The 21,607-nt window shown below is 56.3% G+C and overlaps 1 protein-coding gene across 1 annotated transcript; it reads left to right on the forward strand.

Annotated features, from left to right (window-relative positions):
- Positions 1-15,956: 15,956 nt before the first annotated feature.
- Positions 15,957-17,932, forward strand: LOC311184246 (5-formyltetrahydrofolate cyclo-ligase-like; the record flags this gene model as incomplete). Its single annotated transcript, XM_084254100.1, has 3 exons — positions 15,957-16,188; positions 16,966-17,227; positions 17,697-17,932. The coding sequence occupies exons 1-3, from the start codon at positions 16,054-16,056 to the stop codon at positions 17,930-17,932; spliced, it is 633 nt and encodes a 210-aa protein (XP_084110226.1). The 5' UTR covers positions 15,957-16,053.
- Positions 17,933-21,607: the final 3,675 nt, after the last annotated feature.

A 21,607-nucleotide genomic window follows, 5' to 3' on the forward strand; every position in this document is an offset into this window, starting at 1 on the left:
AGGAGAGGTCTGTCACGCTATTTGGGACCATTCCAGCTGGCCGGGGATCGAACCGACGCTGCAGAGGCTGCGGGCAGCTTCGCAGCCCAGCGCTCAACCGCTGCGCCACCAGGGGAGGCCCCATTTTTAAAAATTTATCTTATATTTGTAACTATTATCAGAAACCAACTGAATGTGTCCACGTCACACTCTGTCTTTGCTGCATTTCTTTCCATGTTCATTTTTTCTGTTGTCATTTTCACAAGCAGAGCCACATTTTCTATTAAAACAAGCATTTTTGTTGTTTGCTGGTAGTAGTTGCTTTTGGTTTTTGCAAATATGTATTTTTTACAACTATGTGTAATTTGGTATCAACTGTCTCTTTGATGTTAGTGAGGTCTAAGAACCTTTCTTTAATTACTTAATACTCCATGCATTTTGTTATTTGCAACATAGTGTTATTTGATTGACCACAGTGCTCTTAGTATACACTAGAGAAATGTTTTCAAAGACACTTAACTGTTTCATGACAATAGGCAACATCACAGTCTTCATTCCTACTTCTATGAATTCACCTACTTTTTACAGAATCAATTAATGGCTATATAATTTGGAACACTTTCTCCTTTATTTCTGATTTTTAAATTATTTAATTATTTACTCCCAGCCACCCTCCACACCTACTCTGTTCCCCTCTGATCACCTCAGTTCTGTTGACATCCCTTGGCTTATTTTTTTTTGATCATTAATCTGTTTTGTCTCCTTACTAATTCCCCTGAGTTCCTTCCACATGCTGCAAATGGCAAAATCTCCACTACCCTTTATAGCTGAATAGTACTCTATTGTATGTACACATCACGTTTGTCCACGATTCTGTCAGTGGGTTTTTTCCCTATCTTAGCAACTGTAAATAATGCCACAACAAATACTGTGGTGCACATAACTCTTCCAAGTTAATACATTCACCTTTTTTTTTTTTTAAAGATTTATGTATTTATCATTTATACAAGCACTGGGCACAGTCAGAAGCGCGGGAGGGTGAGAGAATTCACCAGAGCCAGAGCGGGGAGCAGAGCAGGCAGAAGGACCGAAGGACACTGCTGAGGGGAGCAGCGGGCGGCAGGAGAGGTCTGCGCGCCATGTGGGACCCTCCTCCGGTGGCCGGGGAGCAGCCGGGGATCGAACCGGCGCCGCAGAGGCCGTGGGCAGCTTCGCAACCCAGCGCTCAACCGCTGCAACACCAGGGAGGCCCCACATTCACCTTTTAAACAGATACCCAGAAGTGAAGCTCTATTGTGTTTTTTTATATACATTTATTTATTTATGCATACATGCTCCCAGGATTCTGATGTAAACTTTTTTGGTGCCACAAATCTTGGGAACAGTAAGGATAATGATGGGATGAAGGCCAAAGTCAAAAAATGTCTTTAAAAATCGTTTGATTGAAAAATACCTTTTCATCAATGTGTGAGTCTGGAAAGCACAGAAATATTAAAAGGGAAATCAAAGTCATGTACAATCACAGACAAGCACCATTTTGTGGTCTCGTTTTTATGCTTTTTGGTTTTGTGTCCTAGGGACAAGAATGTTTGTGTAAAAACAAATGACTGGTAGGGGCTGCATCGTTTTCCACTAGGTGGCGCCATGGCGCGTGGACACGGAGGACACCCAGGCTGTGGTCAGTACCGTCCCAACATGGGCAGCCAGTAACCTCCATCTTTGTGGGCGATTGTGATTATTTTCACAGACTATATCCTGGGAGTGACTATTGTGCAACCAGAGGCTTGATAATATTGCCAGGCCACTGTTTCCTGTTTGGGTACATCAGCCAGAACCTCCAAAACCCAAGTTGCCTAGAGGAGAGGCCTAATAATTCCTTTCCAAAGGTGAGTCTCTAACTAGAATGACAAAGATTGTCCTTCCAATGCTCAGTGGAATTTTTCTCTCCAGGTATTTCCTACTTCTGCTCCTTGTTTTCATTTTCCTTTCCCAAACTGAAAGAAAAAAAAATTGGATTTTGATGATTTGTTATTCACACACTTCCCAGAGCTGAATACCATGTAGCAGACCAAGTTCAGTTGATTTTCCTCAGTGTGAGAGTGAAGGAAGTGATGATCCGATGCACGGGCTGGAGAGGGACACAGGCATGAAAATAATAGCACAGAGCAGTAATGTAGGAACTAATGGCATAATCACAGATGTAGTAAAGACAGCCAATCTGCTATGTATCAGGCATTGGTTTTTACAAATACATTGATTCATGTAATCAACCTCTGCTGTTACTTTCACATTAGTGCTCAGGTCTTTGCCTCTGTCATGTGTGTGGCACTACGTCATAGTGTATTTGTGCTTTTATTTGTTGACCATGTGAGTCCCCTGCAGGATGGCAGCTGACCGCGGTCAAGGATCATCATCCTTTTTTTTATATCCAGCTTTTTACACGTTGCTTGCCCAGTTGCTTGCCATGTAGTAGGTGCTCAATTAACATCACTTGACAGCATTACTTAAAAAAAAAAAAAAACCCTCCTTGGCCCTCCAGAGTTAGAGACCTTCCCTGCTCAGTATTACCGAGGGGACTTGTTTCCGTGGCTGTGACATGGATTCGACAGGAACCCTCAGGCTCAGGTCCTGCTGTATTCCTAATAGGTATTATTCCTATTATTAGCATCTCCATTTTGCAGGTGAAGTTCTCAGGCATAGAGTAACTGGTGATGTGATGGTGGCGCCGGGGCGACCTCTGAGGAAATGATGCTGACATCTGCAGTTGCAGGATGAGGGGGAACCAGGCACAACAGTGGGAGGAAGAGCTCGCAGGTGGGAGGAGCTGGAAGGGAGGGCGCCATTGCCACGGATACGCGAGGCAGACAATGGAGAGCGCCAGTCACTCTGGGTCAGGCAAACGGACGGGATTTATTCCAAGGTGAACAAGGGGTTTTTTGAAGCAGAGGTGGGAGGAAGTTATAAGACCTTATTCACTTTCTTTCTTTCTTTTTTTTTTTTTTAAAGATTGATTTATTTATTTATACAAGCACTGGGTACAGTCAGAAGCGCGGGAGGGTGAGAGAATTCACCAGAGCCAGAGCGGGGAGCAGAGCAGGCAGAAGGACCGAAGGACACTGCTGAGGGGAGCAGCGGGCGGCAGGAGAGGTCTGCGCGCCATGTGGGACCCTCGCCCGGTGGCCGGGGATCGAACCAGCGCCGCAGAGGCTGTGGGCAGCTTCGCAACCCAGCGCTCAACCACTGCGCTACCGGGGAGGCCCCCTTATTCACTTTCAGGGCCTCCCCTGGTGGCGCTGGCGGTTGAGTGCAGCGCTGTGAAGCTGCCCGCAGCCTCTGTAGTGCTGGTTCGATCCCGGCCTGCCAGCGAGGGTCCCACATGGCACCACAGACCTCTCCTGTCTCGCCCGCTGCTCCCCTCAGCAGTGTGTTTCGTCAGTCTGCCTGTTCTGCTCCCTGCTCTGTCTCTGGTGAATCCTCTCACCCTCCCGCACATCTGGCCTATACCCCGGTTCTTGTATAAATAAATAAATAAATCTTTAAAATAAAAAAAAGATCTTATTCACTTTCAGGATCGTTCTATTCTGTGGAGGTGGAGAGAGTGGAAACTTAGAGGGCAGTTAGATTCCAGGAAGGACATCGTGGAGGTCTGGACCAGCTGGAGGCTCTGGAAATGAAAGGAGGAGGGTTCCTGCCCCATCCTGCAGATATGCCTCAGGAGCAAATGGCTGTCCCAGTGGGTGGCCTGGATGTTGGGGGTGAGTTCTAAGGCTCCGGCTTGGCCGGATTGGTTGTGAAGCTGTTCAAGAGACAGAGCTCTGGGGCTGAACAGATTTTGAAGGGATCACAGAGACTCTCCCAATAACCCAGGTCCCCAAAATGAGCTACCCCTGGAGTTGAACCAGCTACTTTTCATTCCCTTTTTCCAGAATATTTCAGAATCCCTCCAAAGCCACCCACTCTTCTGTCTTTAAAATAATCAGGGCCTCCCCAGTGGCGCAGAGGGTTGAGCGCAGCACTGTGAGGCTGTCCACAGCCTCTGCAGCACCGGTTCGATTCCCGGCCAGCCAGGGAGATACCCACATGGTGTGGCAGTCCTCTCCTGCCTCGCCCACTGCTCCTCTCAGCAGTGTACTTCGGTCCTTCTGCCTGTTCTGCTCCCTGCTCTGTTTCTGGTGAATTCTCTCACCCTCCCATGCCTCTGGCCTATACCCCAGTGCTTGTATAAATAAATCAATCTTAAAAAAACAAAACAAAACAATGAAAAGGGTCCTGTCTGGTGGCACAGGGTTAAGTCTCAGCACCAGCACTATGAAGCTATCTGCAGCCACTGCAGCACGAGTTTGATCCCCAGCCAGGGAAGTGGTCCACAGGGCACACCAGACCTCTCCTGTCTCCCCACTGCTCTCCTCAACAGTGGATCTCAGTGGATCCACCTGTTCTGCTCCCCAGTCTGTCTCTGGTGAGTCCTCCCACCCCCACACCTCTGGCCTACCACCCAGCTCTTGTATGCATAAATAAATAAATCTTTAAAAGGAAAAAACAATGATAACTGGAAGATACAAAATAACATAAAACTTAAAAGAAAGCCGGAGTGGAAGGTCACGCATAACAGAGCAGTCATAACAAAAACCATGTTAGAGGCTGCGCAAAAACCATGTTAGAGGCTGAATATAAATACAAGGTTTAACATAAAGAGCCAGGCACTCAACAAATATTTAACTTTATGTTACAAATAGATTTTACAGGGTCACTAAAAGAAGATCAGCACAAATACGCATGCAGGACTGGAGACACAGGAACTGGCCTAGGACTGGCCAGAGCGTATGAGACACCTACTCACGAGCTCCTGTGCCCGCATGAAGGCGGAGGGCGGCAGCTCCAGAGCACCTGCCGTAAATGGCGGTGACCACGGATCCCCTTTCACAGGGTCCCAAGTTACAAAGTGGACACAAAACTCTGACATGATATGGAATATCCACACGGCACATAATCCAACTGCCAGTGGAAATATTGAAAGATCCAAGGGACTCATGACAGAAAAGTTAAAACGGTCCACTTACCAAAATTAGGATACTGCATGAAATACCTCAGTCCATGAACTCAATTCAAGACCGAGAATTCACAGGCAAAGCCCCAAAGCAAGAGGCACTTTTAAGGAATGGGATCAACCACACTGTTGATGCACTGGGCCAGAGAAACATCAAAGAATCCCACAAAATGCACCCGTTTGAAATAATTAAAAAGTCAATCAAAGATGATTCTTTCTCTAAACAAAATTGTGGCTGAAGGCCCTGGAAACACATATTGGACCAAAGGAGCCAAAGGCGAATTACAGATCACTGAGAAAAATCAGATGACAGCGAGAGCATAAATGCTAGACACTGACCTCTGGGTACTTTCATATTACTTAATATTGGACGCCATAACACTTGGCATATGTCCCCTGAAATAACACTATTAATGCACTGAATTAACCAATTGTATCCAGAAGAACCAGCATTTAACCCATAGAGAGATCCAAAAGCCTGCATCAAGGAACTCATTCTTGGGCATCCCTGGCGACGCAGGGGTTAAGTCTCAGCAGTAGGAAGTTATCAGCAGCCACTGCAGCATGAGTTCAATCCCCAGCCAGGGAGCTACCCACATGGTGCAGCAGACCTCTCCTGTCTCCCTGCTGCTCCCCTCAATACTGGATGGCAGTAGATTGGCCTGGTCTGCTCCCCACTCTGTCTCTGGTGAGTCCTCTCCCCCGCTGCACCTCTGGCCTTGTATGCATAAATAAATGAAATAAATCTTTTTAAAAGTAATGCATAAAAATAAATATAAAAATTAAAAAAGAAACTCATCCTTCTTATACTTCTGTGTTGCTTCATATTGTCTGCAGTACCCATCACATGACATTATATGTTTTGTCCTGAAAGTATTGACAATAATCCCGACAACTGGCAAGCCAAACTCTTTACTAATCACACATTATGCCTGATAGAAACCTTCCATGTTACGAAAAACTAACCGTAACAGCAGACAAGAAACCGCATTCGACGTTAAGAAATAAAATGGAGGAATAATAAGAGTATACAGAAAAAACCCAGAACACGACTTTCTGGTACCAAGAAACATCACCCAAACTGGGAGTTGGTTACAGTATACCCAGACGACCTACAGGGACCAACCCCACCTCCATTTCCAATCCTAAAAGAAGAAGAAAGCTCAGACATAGAAATAATCGAAGGGGATCAAGGAGACGAAGACATCGGCGATCTTCAGATACACGACCTGGACAAACAAGCATCAGAACTATTCCCGCACGTACAGGAAATACTGCTCCAGGGTAACAGCAACCAAACAGCAGAAATGCCTCAACTTTGGAGAACACCATGAAAAACCCTGGATCATTTACACAATATGACGGAAGAAGAGAGCAACTCTCAGCAACCATCCAAAGGCTGCCAAACATATGACCTTTTACAATCATGGAGATTGTCCCCCTCTTGCCCTTCGCTACTGCTTCCTTGCTATTTGTGCTGTTAATTTAGGATTTGGAGACAAAATATCATCATCAGATTCAGCAGCAACGACTGGACCAACCACTCAACCTCCAGTTCCAGGAACGACTTGGACATATCCTGACCCACTGCACAGCGTCTCAAGGTACTCTGACCACAGACACCTTGCCAAAGGTGTCACCTGTGATGTGCAATCCTTTACACTAAATATGCCTTCTCTTCTAGCGTGGACATCAACATATACCAGCAACAGAGTGAAGAATTCTACAAAGCAAATAGAAGACACAGTCATTGGCACTGCCGACACTGAGGAATAGCAGTAGTCCAGCTGCTTTCACAGGTAGGAAGCGCAGCGCAGCAAACAAACAGAATCATGCAGCTCAGTAATGGCATGCACAGCAATTTTTCCTGACTTTTGGAAACCATTAAGACAAGTTCATAGAAAAATATTGCATATAAATAAAACATTTGGAAATGCCTCTAAATAAAACATTTGAAAATACAAACAAACAAAAAACAGCCGAAGCAGGCACATTCACAAAACTCAGTTATGAACATGCCTTCAGCTTCAAATTCTTTCCAGCATGAATCTGTTACAGGGCAGGGAGAAGGGCAGCCCAGACCCCGCAAACCTGCCTGCTCTAAATAGGTTCTGCCATCCGCCGCATCAACACAAAACCTATGAGACTTTAATGGGAAGGAACTTTAATACAATTAGGAAACAATACAGAAAAGGCAAAGAATATAGTTTCTAAGTCAAGCACCCAAAGTTACCCGTCCCCTCAAGGGTAAAAGTCCACCCAAACAGGATTGGCCCAGAGTGAGGCCCCAAAGCCTGCCCCAAGTCCAAGGCACCTTCCAGCGGGGACCCACAGAAAAGGGTCAGAAACAACCAGACAAGTCTGGGAAGAAAAGAGCAACATCAACATCAAGATTAAAGCTGCCGGGCCTCCCCGGTGGCGCAGTGATTGAGCGCTGGGTTGTGAAGCTGCCCGCGGCCTCTGCGGCGCCGGTTCAATCCCCGGCTGCTCCCCGGCCACCGGAGGAGGGTCCCACATGGCACGCAGACCTCTCCTGCCGCCCGCTGCTCCCCTCAGCAGTATACTTCATCAGTCTGCCTGCTCTGCTCTCCCCTCTGGCTCTGGTGAATTCTCTCACCCTCCCGCACTTCTAACTGTACCCAGTGCTTGTATAAATAAATAAATAAATCTTTAAAAAAAAAAAATTAAAGCTGCCATTGTCACCTCCCCATGGGTCACACCCACATCTGTGTCACCCCGTCCATGACCAAAAGACAAGCGCAGTTTCTCCACGTGTCTCTCGGCTCCACGTACCTCCTCCAGGTCTCCTTCTGGCTCCATACTGCTTCCTTCCTTCCTCAGTCTCCTCTGCAGCTTCTTCTCTCCCTGCTCAGCTCCACCCTCCCTTGGGTGGAGCAATGAACCTGGAACCTCCCCCTTTCCTGGGGACCCCCCTGTTACAGAACCAATTCTGGTATCATCCAGATGTGACAGATCAAGGAGATGAGTACAACTAGGAATATGAACCTGGATCTGGTGACAGAGACAGAGACGGGGATGATGGAGGAAATGTCAAAGGCAATACAGAAGCTTCGTCTTCAACTCCGCCATCCCCCACCTCACCCTCTATTCCACACCTACATCCAACATTCCCACCACCAACAGAACCAGTACCTGCCCCATAGGACTTTCTGTGTCCAGAAGGAATCATGAACCATTCTAAGGACACAGATACCACCATGAGATGTCTCCTCAACTTCCAAAACTTTCCATATTTTGGACAACTCAACATAAAGGACCACATTAACTCCTGGGACCCTCAGGTATGTAATATAAGTCAACCATGAGTAGAAAACACTTGGAGCATCGTTGCACTTGGAACCCAATCTCGGACCGTTAGGGCTCACAGATGTTGGACCACAAGTACCAAACAATTTACACTCAGATACACCCCGCCTCAAATGAAGTACATTCTACCATTTACCAAGAAGGTGTCTTGAAACTGTGCACACACCCGTCACACATCTGCCAACCAGGATTATCGATTCCAGGAATCTTCCAAAAACTACAAAATAACCATCACCATGAAACCACACAGAAAGCTGAGAAAATATCGCAAGCTTCCAGGACCCTATACAGCACTGGTTCGATCCCCAGCTGCTCCCCGGCCACCAGAGAAGGGTCCCACATGGCGCGCAGACCTCTCCTGCCGCCCGCTGCTCCCCTCAGCAGTGTCCTTCGGTCCTTCTGCCTGCTCTGCTCCCCGCTCTGGCTCTGGTGAATTCTCTCACCCTCCCGCGCTTCTGGCTGTACCCAGTGCTTGTATAAATAAACTAAAAATAAATAAATCTTTAAAAAAAAAAGTTAGTAAAAACTGCTTTAACCCATGTGGTCTCGAGCCCTAGACCTTTAGTAATGATTAAGATTAGACACTTACTCTACATAAAGGTTTTAGCTTCCATCTCATTAAAAACCTTCTTAATATAAAAGTATATTTAAAAACTTGTAGGGCCTCCCTGGAGGCACAGGGATTAAAGACAGTGCAATTAAGCTCTCACCAGCCACTGCAGCGCAAGTATGATCCCTGGCCCACCAGGGAGCTACCCACAGGGCGCAGCAGACCTCTTCTGTCTCCCCCCTGCTCCCCTCAGCAGTGGATTTCAGTGGATCCACCTGTTCTGCTCCCCACTCTGTCTCTGGTGAGTCCTCTGGCCTATACCCCAGCTATTGTATAAATGAAAAATTAATTAAAAGAAAAAAGAAAAACTGCAGTTGTGTAACTCATTCCACATGGACTAAGAAAACTGCCTTGGCCCCTAGATGCTGTAAATTAGTATAGATGGTTCCTGTAGATCTTTTGAACTAAGAAATGTAATAAAAACTGGTGCAAGTACTTTGAGAAAATATGATGAGATAATTTTTGGTTAATAGGGACTAACTTATAATGGTATAGGTTGTTTTCAAATGTACTTATAAGGGTGTATCAAATATAATTCTATTTCTTGTCTTGGGTTTGCTTTTTAAAGATTTATTTATTTATGCATACAAGAACTGGGGTACAGGCCAGAGGTGTAGGGGGTGAAAGCATTCACCAGAGACAGAGTGGGGAACAGACCAGGCAGACGGACTGAAATCCACTGCTGAGAGGAGCAGCGGGGAGTCAGCAGGGATCTGCTGCACCCTGTGGGTAGCTCCCTGGCCGGGGATTGAACTCGTGCTGCAGTGGCTGCAGAGAGCCTCATAGGTTGCATCCCAACCCCTAGAGCCACCAGGGAGGCCCTTGTCTGGGTTATTAATGTTGGGTACATAATGTCTTTTCAGTGTCAAAAAAATGGGATTTAGATTCCAATATGAGGTAAATGCTGAAGGTGATGGCCTGACTCTCAACAATTGCACCAGTGAACTGCACAGGAGCTTTCAGGAAGATTAAATATTGCTTTGCTGCTGCTTTCTAATATTTACGGCAAAGCTTCCCAAAAGTCTAAAGTAAAATTTGGTAGTTCTGTCAATTGGTTCATCGAAAGAGATCTTGTGAAACCTCAGTAGAGCTCTTAAGACACTTCAGGAAAGTTCTCGCTTTCCTCCTGGAAAAGGGATTAGATAAATTGGTCCTATTGGTTTACCGGGTAAAACAAAACTAAAGGAAAGCATGGTCACTTGAAAAAAAAAAAAAGTACGACTTTGGCATGTACGGAAATGTTAACATTGCTTTTCTGAAACTTTTCTGAAATGTTTCAGGTCCTGCCTTCAGCTAACTCCAATGGACAGAACTTCTGACAGTGAAAATTTCCTACAGAGGATTGAATAGTGAGAGTTAAACCTGATTTTTGATGTTTTTGCTAAACAGAATATTAGTGATTTTTTTTGTATTTTGCTTTGACTCAAAGAAAGTTTCCTTGTTTTGACAAGGATCTGCAACAAATACGCATTTTTTAAGCAGAGCTAACTTGTGTTTGTATTTTCTCTCCCCCTGATACTAACACAGAATAAAACAGCGGGAGTAATTTTGCTACTGTCATGACAGAGTAGATTTTTGCGTAACTTCAATAGGGAATTTTGTCTGCTTAACTTAAAAATGTAAAAACATGTTTCATTGTGTGACTTTGATTAAAATTCTTTCATAAGTTAAATGTGAGCTTAACCAAGAAGAGGAAAACCTGCTCTTTGTAGGATTCCAGAGCCCTCCAAAGAAGGTGAGAAAGCGTGCCTCCAGGGGCAGGACTGGACAATCCGAAAAAAACAAACCCTGGTGGGCCTCCCCGGTGGCGTAGCGGTTGAGCGCTGGGCTGTGAAGCTGTCTGCAGCCTCTGCAGCACGGGTTCAATTCCCAGCCGGCCAGGGAGATTGCCACATGGTGCGGCAGACCTCTCCTGTCTCGCCCGCTGCTCCCCTCAGCAGTGTGTTTCAGCCAATCTGCCTGTTCTGCTCCCCGCTCTGTCTCTGGTGAATCCTCTCACCCTCCCATGCCTCTGGCCTGTATCCCAGCCCTTGTATAAATTTAAAAAAAAAAAAAAAAACCACACCCAAATCCTGGTAACCTCGAAAAGAAACAATCCCAGGTGGAATTCCTGAAGCCTGCACCAACTGCATGTCAAGAGTTCCCTCTGATCCTACATAGGAGTATTCCAACAAAGCCAGGTAAAATTGCTGTCTGGTTATTCTGCCCTGTGATTTTATGCAAAAATAGGTAAAATGATCTCAAAGTAAATTTAGTTTACAAATATTTTGCTATACTGTTTGATAAAATTGGCATTAGAGTGAACAAAACTTGTTTTCAGATGTAAATCAAGTTTAAGATTTTTTTTTCTTCTGGTAATTTTGATATATTTATTGTTTTGTTTTAGGCTAATGCCTCTTGATGTTTTTTCTTTGGCCTTAAACTGGCACACTAATTTCCAGTCATGAAGGACTGTCCTACCGCACTTTCACAGACAATGCTGGTGACCACTGCTTCTCTAGCATATGCTGAAACCCTGGAAAAAAAAAAAAAAACTGTCCTAGGACTGCACCCTGGGATCTACACTTAAAAAACAAAACATAAAGTGGGGAGTCTAGAGGATAACTTGCCCCCATAGGTACTTATATACAACGTTTTATTTATTTTTAAATTCTTGAATTGCAAAGCTTTGGCCTAACAACTGTTGAGCAACATCTCATTCCTCATTCTTCTGGCCTCACGGCAGAGGAGCAGCATTTTATGGCAGCAACACCAAGCCCTCGGCCCTGGGTCGGCTATCACCGTCCACTGCGAGGACCAACTTGGCTGGGGCCTTACAACACTGAACATGGGGGAGAGGGGATGTTTCTGTTTCATCACCTACAGGACCACTTTGGGTTCCAGCAAAAAAGGACCCATCTTACTCGGAGCTCCAGCCATCAGCGACGCAGCCGCCACCCGGGATGCCACCTACGCAGGCTGACAGGAGGAAGGAGGACCCTTCCCATCGACCGTGCCGTCCTCCGGAACCTCGGATCAGACTCGATGCCCTTCAGGCTGCTGTACGCTGACGTGATAGACGTCAACAAGGCCCCGGACGCCACCAGCTCCGTTGTGTTCTGTTGTGATGCCGCTCTACGAAACTCTGTTTCTGACGTCACGGCCTTAGACACACTATAACCACAACAGACAGTAAAAGGTCAAGAGATCAGCTAAATATTGGACAGACCCATCTGTATATACTCAGACTAATGCTACGTGGAAACCTGAGTTCGATGCCCGCCTGGGGAGCTGACCCACAGGGCGCAGCAGACCCCCGTCTCGCCCGGGGCTCCCCTCAGCAGGGGATCCGCCTGTCTGCTCCCCGCCCTGTGGCTGGGGAATCCTCTCATCCGTGCTCCTCTGGCCTGCACCCCACTTCTTGATTGCATTAAAACAATTCATTAAAAACAAAGACATCAGGCGCCTCCCCGGTGGCACAGCGGTTGAGCGCTGGGTTGTGAAGCTGCCCGCAGCCTCTGCTGCGCCGGTTCGATCCCCGGCTGCTCCCCGGCCACTGGAGGAGGGTCCCGCATGGTGCGCAGACCTCTCCTGCCGCCCGCTGCTCCCCTCAGCAGTGTACGTCGGTCCTTCTGCCTGCTCTGCTCCCCGCTCTGGCTCTGGTGAATTCTCTCACCCTCCCGCGCTTCTGACTGTACCCAGTGCATGTATAAACCAAACAAACAAACAAACAAATAGATAAATAAATAAGACATGCCTCTAGAAAATTAAAAAAAACAAAAAAAAACAAAAAACAAAAACAAAAACAAAAAAAACAAAGACATCAGCCACCCAGTGCATGTGCCTAGATACTGCAGTACACCGGGCCCCACCAGGTAAGCACCCCTGTCCCTTGGATGTAACCAGTTTCTCTTCTTGCATCTAACGAAGGGAGGACGTTCCAGGAAGCTAACAGGAAGTTCCTCAGCAGGTCTCAACAAAGCAAGACAGCGCCCACCGAATCTGCAGCTGCCCCACCTGGACACTGGAGACCCTTCCTGTCTCCGCTCTGCAGACCCGCGCCCATCTGTACTTTTTTTTACACCTTTGTATACACACCCCTGCCCTCGCCAAGAGCAGGGGGTGGTCTTCCCGCGTCCTGTGAGCCCTGGGCCCTGTGGTGACTCCTTGCCCACCCACAGCCGCCGCCTGAACCCGAGGATGGCGAGGAGGCCGGGAGGCCCAGCACCCACTGCGCCATGCGGGTCAGCTCCTGGCGGGGATGGACTCAGGCGGCCACGGTGACAGCCTGAGACTGACCCCCGGGCCACAGGGAGGCCCTGACCTTGAGCTCTGGCAGCGTGAGCACATCCCCAGTGTCTGCATAACTTCAAGAAGCAGCTAAAATGAGGGACGCCAGTGCTCAGCGCCAGAGCCGGCCCCCGAGAGCCCCAGAAGCTTCCCCCGTACGGCGACTCCTGGGCGCCTCTGGAAGCTCAATGAACGCAGCGGGAAGTTCTCCGACCCTGAAAACGTCAGTAAGACACTGAGTGGAAAAGCCACACCCAGGACTTCCGAGTGAGAAGGGAGCTCGGGCTGAGACTGAGACACCCAAGCCGGCCCTTGCCTGGGGGCAGGAGGCGCAGCCCCAGGTGCAACCCGCAGTGATGCTCCTTCTGCAGGCTGATGTGCTGCTCCACAGAATGCCCGGGGTGCCCAGGGCGGCGGCTGCAGGGGCTCCACAGCCTGGCCCTGGGCTGCTGAGCAGGGATAGAGCCCTCGAGCAGGCTCTGAGCTACCCACGGGGGCGGGTCCGCCTGTGGAGACGGTACCGCCAGCACACTGGGGGTCTGCCCTGGGGTCTGGCAGAGACAAGGCCAGGCCACTCTGGGGTAGAAGAGCAGGGGGTCGTCCACCTGGCCAGGGTTCCTGCGGCCTGACCCTCAAGGAGGGGATGCGAGAGGACACTGGGCTCTCCGGGCACTGGCGGCTGTTCCCTGGGCCCACGGGGCAGCAGGCGACCCAGGGGGCAAGGTCTTCCTGAGGCTGACCTGAGCTGCTCTGGATGGAAAGACCACCCATGCGGACTCCCTCCCCTGAGCTCCGTGGAGCAAGGCAGGCCTGGGGGCAGCAGGGGGGCCTGCCCACGCAGGCTGCCTCCAGCCTTGGAATGGGGAGGCTGAGTCAGCAGATGGGGCTCCAGCACCTGGGTCCCCAAGTGGGCTGGCAGGGCTCCCGGCCAGAGGTGGATGCGCCCTAGAGCCTGGCACATGCCGTGTGCGCTGCTCCCTGCCAGCGCGTCCAGACCTGCTGCCCAGAATGTGTGCTGACTGGCAGGGGCAGGTGACCTGCTGCCCTAGCTCTCCTGGCTAAAGGCATCCCTGGGCCGCCAAGGGCCAGGCCAGGCCGCTCGGAGTTGATCCTGGGTCCTGGGCCTGCCTTAGCCCACTCCGGCTGGGCAGCTTCAATGCTCTGCCTGCTGGTCTCGAGCCTGGCACTCAGCGTCCACCAGGTACTTGGCTTGACAGGATGCAGCATGGCCACACAGCAGCGGGCAGGGCAGGGGGACACAGAAACGGTGCTCCGCAAGACGCCAAGAACAAACGGGAGGCCCTGCGGGCACCAGGCAGGCTGTTTCCTGGGAAGCTTCTGTCCCTCGAGGGCCACCCTCCTGGCCCCATCTGGGTCAGGCCCCACGGCCAGCGCGCCCCACTGTCCCCCAGGCCCTGAGCACAGAGCTGGAGACTCAGAGGGCGCAGGCAGGACGCTGGCAGTGGGAGGCTCCTGGACCCGGAGCAGTCCCAGTGCTAGACCCCTGCCAGCCTGGCGGGGGCAGGTGCTTCCCGCCAGGGCAGGGTCAGAACCTGGAGCCCGCAGGAGACCCCGGGAGGGTGCTGCAGCCAGCGCTGCCCCACCAGGATCCTGCCAGCTGCGCCACCTGAATCACCCCAGCCCCACCCTCTGCCCATACCCAGGCCTGGCCGCCTCCAGGCCAGCAGGTGCACCACACCCGGCGCCCGCGCTGGCGGCTGACCCCGCCACCCACCGGCTCTTAAACTTGTCTACCAAGTGAGCCGCAGGCAGCCCCTCAAGGGGTCCCTCCCTGCCCGGGGCCCTCCTGGGTGGCTGTGAGGCTCCTGTCCTGGCTCCCTTTTGTGGCATCAACAGGGGTGCAGGGACCCCGTTCCGCGAGCCACCACTTCTGCAAGGAGCCCTGGTTTTGCACACCAAGGGCCGAGGCGGGAGCTGGACTCCCTGCTACCAGGTGTCCCTGGGGGGAGCCGGGACCTGACTCTTACCATGCACGGCTGCCCCCTTCTCGCCAGGCCCCACGGGGACCCGCTGGCCACACTGCCTGCAGTGTGGCCACCTGCCCAGCCCCAGGACACAGACTGGGTCGGTTCAAAATTGCTCACTTATACCCCGCCGGGAACACGTGCACTGACCTCTGGGCTACAGTGTTTGCTCAAGGTCATGCCTGCCTCTGGCCAGGACACGCGGGCCACCGTTCCCGGTGAGGTCTCTGCCGCGCCTGGCAATCATTGACCGGCCCGTAGCTCGCTTCCACCCCTGCCTCCACACAGCCCGCCTGCCCACGCCCCAGGACGCCCCATCCTGGCGGCCTCCCCCGCCGGCCCTGCGGGTGCTCGCTGGCCCCTGGGCTCCGAGAGGCCTCAGGGCATTTGTGCGGCTGCGCCCCCAAGGGACTGAATACCCCGCATTTCCCGGATCCCTTCTGATCTGTGCAAAGGCGCTCCACCTAGAAGCCGTCCTCTAAAACGCACAGCTTAGCGGTCGAGCCTCCGCACACCCGGCGGTGCCGGGCTCACCCTGCTCGCCTGCCCGTCCGGCGGCGCGCCGGCCAGCTCGGGGCAGGGGCACCGCCCGCCCACAGGTGGGGGCACCGACCCCAGCAGCAGGACCCGCCTGGCTCTGCACCGGGCCACGCTGGCCCACGCGGTGCGAGTCCTCCCGAGGCGCCCGCAGCCCCTCAGGCCACGCCCACCCAGGCCACGCCCCCGGACAAGGCCACACCCCTCGCCCGACCACGCCCCCAGGGCCACTCGGGCCACGCCCCCTCGGGCCACCGCCTCCGGGCCGGCCCCGGGACTGGGAGGTGCGCACCGCGTTCATGGAGGGTCGGGCCGACATGGCGGCGGCGGCGGTGCGCGTGGCCAAGCAGCAACTGCGGGCCGAGCTGAAGCAGCGACTGCGGACCGTGAGCGCCGAGGAGCGCCGACGCCAGTCCCGCCTGCTGACCCAGAAGGTGCGACCTCGCCGGGACCGGGCGACAGCCACCCGCCACCGGCCGTCCCGGCAGGGAAGTGCGCAGGCGCGGGCCTCGGTGCGCGCCCCCCTGCATACGTCCCCCGCGCGCGCCCCCCGTGCGTACGTCCCCCGCGCGCCCCCCCGTGCGTACGTCCCCCGCGTGCCCCCCCGCGCGCGACCCCCGCGCGTACGTCCCCCGCGCGCTCCCCCGTGCGTACGTCCCCCCGCGCGCACTCCCCATGCGTACGTCCCCCGCGTGCCCCCCCCGCGCGCCCCCCCGTGCGTACGTCCCCGCGCGCGCCCCCCCGTGCGTACGTCCCCGCGCGCGCCCCCCCGTGCGTACGTCCCCGCGCGCGCCCCCCCGTGCGTACGTCCCCGCGCGCCCCCCCGTGCGTACGTGCCCCGCGCGCACGAGCCGGAAGGTGGCGCGCACGAGCCGAGGGCGCGGAGGGGTCTCGCGCGCCGGCCGCGGGGCGGGGAGCCGGGGCTGCTGCCCGCCCCGGGCCCGGACCCGCCCGCCCCGCCGCCCTCCCCGCGCCGGGGCCCCAGCGGCCTGGCTCCCGGGCCTCTGGCCCGCGGGTCTGCCGGCCGGGCCGAGCGCGTGTCCCGGGGCTGAGCCGCGCGGGGGCGGGCGGGCCGGGCGCCCGGCTCCGGAAGGCAGGGAGGGGCGCGGGCGGGCGCGGGGTCCCGGGACCCGCGGCGGCCCGTGGGGACCGCGCCGGGCGGGCGGGGCGGGGCGGGGGCGGCCCCTCAGGCGCCCGCGCGCCGCCCGCAGGTGGTGGCCCACGGCGCGTACCTGCGGGCGCGGCGCGTCGCCGTCTTCCTGAGCATGGCCGACGAGGTGGACACCGGCGACATCATCAGGGACATCTTCCGGCGGGGCAAGGCCTGCTTCGTGCCCCGCTACCGGCCCGGGAGCGCCCACATGGACATGGTGCGGCTGGCGTCCCCCGAGGAGGCGGCCGCGCTGCCCCGCACGGCCTGGAACGTGCGCCAGCCCGGCGAGGGGGAGGCCCGCGAGGAGGCGCTGTCCACCGGTGAGGGCCGGCCCGCGGCCTCCCTCCGGGGCCGCCCGCCCCGCTTCGCGCGGGCCCTCGGGGCGCGGCCTTAGCAGACCGGCCCTGACCTCGCGGCCGCCGGCCACGCTGGCCCCTGCGGCTCAGCTGGGCCCGGCCTCGCGGGTGCGGCCTGCGGGTGCCGCCCAGGCCCCGCCCCCGGCCCGGCCCCGCCCCCGGCCCGGCCCCGCCCCCGGCCCGGCCCCGCCCACTGGGCGCAGGCTTGGCTCACGCCCCGGCCCCTCCCTGGGCTCAGGCCCCGCCCACTGGACTCAGACTTGGCTCACGCCCCGCCCCCGGGCCGGCCCCACCCTGGACTCAGGCCCCGCCCCCGGCCCAGGCTCCACCTTGGGCTCAGGGCCCGCCCCCTGAATTCAGTCCCCGCCCTGGGATCAGCCCCGCCCCCAGGAGTCAGGCCCCGCCCCGCTCAGGCGCCGCCCTCTCCCCGCAGGGGGCCTGGATCTCATCTTCATGCCCGGCCTGGGCTTCGACGCCAGCGGCCGCCGCCTGGGCCGGGGCCGCGGCTACTACGACGCCTACCTGCGGCGCTGCCTGCAGCGCGGGGGCGCCCGGCCCTGCACCCTGGCGCTGGCCTTCCGCGAGCAGCTCTGCGCCCAGGTGCCCGTGGACGAGCACGACGAGCCGGTGGACGAGGTCCTGTGCGCCGACGCGGCGCCGCCGTCCTGACCGCCCGCCCGCTCGGGGAGTCGGGGCCGCCCTCCCCGGAGCCCCGCCCGGCTTCCCGCCCTGCAGCCACCCCGCGGCTCCGAGGGAGCTCCCGAGGCAGGGGGCAGCGTGGCCCCACGCTCTGCCCCGCGCTCTCTGGCCTCCTCCGCGGTCCCGTCCTCATGGCACACCGGGCCTCTGAGCGCCACCTCTACCCTCCGCCTCTGCGCCCAGGCGCGCCCACGCACAGGCCGCCCCACACCGGGCGCTCCCGGGTGCCCTCTGCAGTCAAGGCGGTGCTGGCCACAGAGGCCAGCAGTGTGACAGCCGGACCACCACTTGGCCTCCACCCCCTGGACCCGGGCCCTGGCGCGGCCCCGTGGCGGTTCCCTTTGCCTCGGCGTCCCCAGGTGTGACGGCACCACCTCTACTCACCAGCTCCCGGGAGGCACCTGGCGCGGACCTCCCGCAGGCTCCGCTCGGCCCAGCCCAGCCCAGCCGCCCGCTGCCCCTGGTGCCCTCCAGGGCAAGCTTTCACGGGGAGGCCCTTCCTGTTGGTTTTGGCGTCCAGGCCCTTCCTGTTGGTTTTGGTGTCCACTCCGCGCCAGCCGGCCTGGGCTGCAGGGGTGCTGCGGGCTGGAGCGCACTGCCGGGCTGTGTGGCGGCGGGACTGTCCCGCCAGACGCTGCCACGCCCCCGGGGCCACCCCTGCCCGCCTCTGGCCCCCTCTGCCCTCAGCTTAGCTCCACGGACCCGGCTGGACCCAGACCCGCCTCCCCTGCCCTGTCTGCCTCGCCCCTTGCGCCCACCTGCAGGGGCCAGAGGGCAGACTGGGGCAGCTTCTGCCAGTAGCCACACACAGCCTGCAGGCAGCGGCCCCGGGCCCTGTGTCCCTCTCCTGCGCCCCCTGCTCTTCCCAGAGGGTCCAGGGCAACAGCGGAGTTGAAGCTCAGGCTGCAGCAAGGGCCTTGGGCGGGGCTGGGCGGGGCGGGGGCCCACAAGGGGGGGGGCGGCGGCAGCTGGTGCGTGTGCCAGTCTGTGTTTTACAGCGTCCTCCGCCTTCCCGTTTTTTGGTCATTAAAAAACACCTTTCATTACATACACAGAAACGGAAACTGGTCAATTTTATGGAGAAAAGCTTCATCCCAAGGTGGGAGCTTGGTCTCCTGGGCTCGCTGTTTCTGTCCTGTTTCTCCTGTAAACTGGGGTTTTCCCGCGTGGGTTTCTGTTTCTCAGGCCAGGCAGGGGTGGGCTTCGACGTGTCGGAGTTCGCTGCTTCTGAGTCTCAGGGGTTCTCTCGGGCAATGTTTTCTCAACCAAACGAAACGGCGTGTTCGCGAGGCCCCGCGCTGGAGCACCCCGCGCTGGTGCCGGCGGAGGGTGAAACCTCGTGGCCCAGAAGACCTGCGGGAGGTGGGCGCCCCGTGAGCCCTGGCCGGTCGGCCGGCTGCTGGCGCTGGCCAGGGGGACCTGGGCCCGGAGGCCACGTCCCTGGCCTGTGGGGAGGTGGGCGGTGGCAGCGGCGCCCAGCCCGGCCCCTCAGGGAACTGCCGCAGGAAGCAATGTGGTTTAATTCTTTCATCCGTGAGTTCACACATTGGTGCCACTGACCACAGAGACGACACCGCCCGAGTCTGCTCTGGCCGGGGCCGCGGAGCCGCGTGCACCCGGAGGGGCTGCCTGGCCGTGGCGCTTGGAGATGCCACGTCCCGAGGAGCCAAGGAGCGCCCCCCCCCCCCCGGTAGCCCCAGCATGTGGCCAGCTGAGGCCAGGAAGGACGCCCTCCGCCTGCAACGTCTTTACAGGCTTGAGGCCAAGATGACTTGTTTGAGGCAAAAAATTCGCAAAATGAGAACTTTGCTGCATCATTGTTACGTGGTGCTTGGAATGTCCTTGGAGTTATTCCTCAAACATCGCTGGTCTCCCGAGGGAGCCGGGTGGGCCCCTGGCCTGGGGAGGGCCCGGTGGCGGAGGCGTCCTGCGGGCCAGGAGGTGGCGGAGGCCCTGGGGGACCCGGGCCGTCCATCCAGGTGCGGCGAGGAGACGGCCGAGGAAGTCGGGCCTTTCCCTGTTGCTGGGACTAGCTCTCGCCTCGATAGCTCTGTAAACCCACGTGCCGGAAATACATCCTGATGAAAGCCATGGCGGTCGGGCCTGGCTCGCCAGGTGTGGGGTGACTGAGCGTAACCGGCAGAGCCACGCCAGCCTCGCACACCTGCCTGGCTGTCGGGTGAACCTTGGCCCCTTCTCAGCTCAGCCGGGCTCCCTCAGGCGGCTCCCGAGGTCACATAGGACATTCAGGTGCAGGGGCCGCTTGAGCCCACTCGGGGTCCCTGGGGCGGCCAGGGGCTCAGGGAGGCTGTCAGTGCTCCAGACCGGGGAGAAGAAAGGGTGTTTGCGCTTAACCACACTCGAACTGCTGGTTTCTAGCAACAATTTTATTGTTACACTTAACGAACTTTCAGAAACCGCCAAGCTGGAGTCGCTGTTGAGATGGCGAGGACAGCCCGAGGCTCTCGGGGACACAGGACAGACACACGGACGCAGAGCGGCAGGGCCCAGGCGGGCGGGTGGACGCGACGGGCTCTCGGCCCGGAGGGGCACGGAGCGAGCCAGGGAGCGGCAGGCTGAGCGGGACGCCTCTCGTTGACGCCCACGGACGTACGAGTAGACGCCACCAGAGCAGGCGGCGGACACGATGGAAGCAGCATTTGTGGTGTGTGTCTGGCAAAAAAAATTCCAGAATATGTAATTTATATAAATAATTTAAAAAGACAAATATCTAATAGAAAACTGACCAAAGCATGAAGGGGCCCCTGGCAGGGGCACGCCCAGGAGCTCGAGCCCCAGAGCGGCCTGAGGTGGGGAGGCCGGTGTGAGGCCGGCAGCGGCTACAGAGAGCTGGGCAGGACCGTGTCCGCCACGGTGGGTGTGCGGGGCTCCCGGGGCGGCACCGAGCAGGCCCTCGCTCCCGAGTGCCCATCACTGAAGGACGCCCGGGCCTTCACCCGACACACGGATGGCGTGTCCCGGCCGGTGGACAGAGGCCGGCCAGCTTCCCGGGCAGGGCCAGGAGGCCGAGGCCGCCCGCAGCCATGTTCCCGTCTGCTCACGGCGGCTGCTGGGGGTGCGGTGCGCCCCGCCTGCCCCGGCACTGCTCTGCAGGCTCCCAGGGACAGGAGGAGCCGGCGCTGGAACGTTGCGTGTGGACCTGCGTGCTGACGCCACCCACGGCCCGGCCAGGACTCGCTCATAGACTGACCTCACAGCCCAGCGCAGACGCAGCCTCTCGGCGAGAGCTCACGCTCTTCGGTCTTTGTTGCCTCTGGAGAGGCACGTGGCAGCTTCGAGCCGACGGCGGCCCTCGGCAGCCACTGGGAAAGCGAGCTAACACCGTCCTTAGGTGCTGGTTTCACACAGCGTGGGTCAAGCACCAAGGGCCGGCCCAGCCCACACCTGCCCGCCGGGGCAGAGGGAGCCTCGCCCTCCTCATCCGTGTGCGTGTCTCAGCCTCCGCGCCCCGCTGTGCTGATGTCTCCGCGGCCACGGGCTTCGTGCCACCGCAGCTCCGGCTGTGAGCAAGGGGGCGGCCTGCTCCCGGTGGGCTGTGCAGACCCGGCTGCGCGGGCAGCCGGGGCCGGGAGGCCTGAGGCTCAAGCCCTGGGCTGACGCGCTCGCGACAGGAGCCTGCCCCTG

Source organism: Talpa europaea, assembly GCF_964194135.1.
Source record: "Talpa europaea genome assembly, chromosome: 14".
In the NCBI taxonomy this organism is placed as follows: domain Eukaryota; kingdom Metazoa; phylum Chordata; class Mammalia; order Eulipotyphla; family Talpidae; genus Talpa; species Talpa europaea.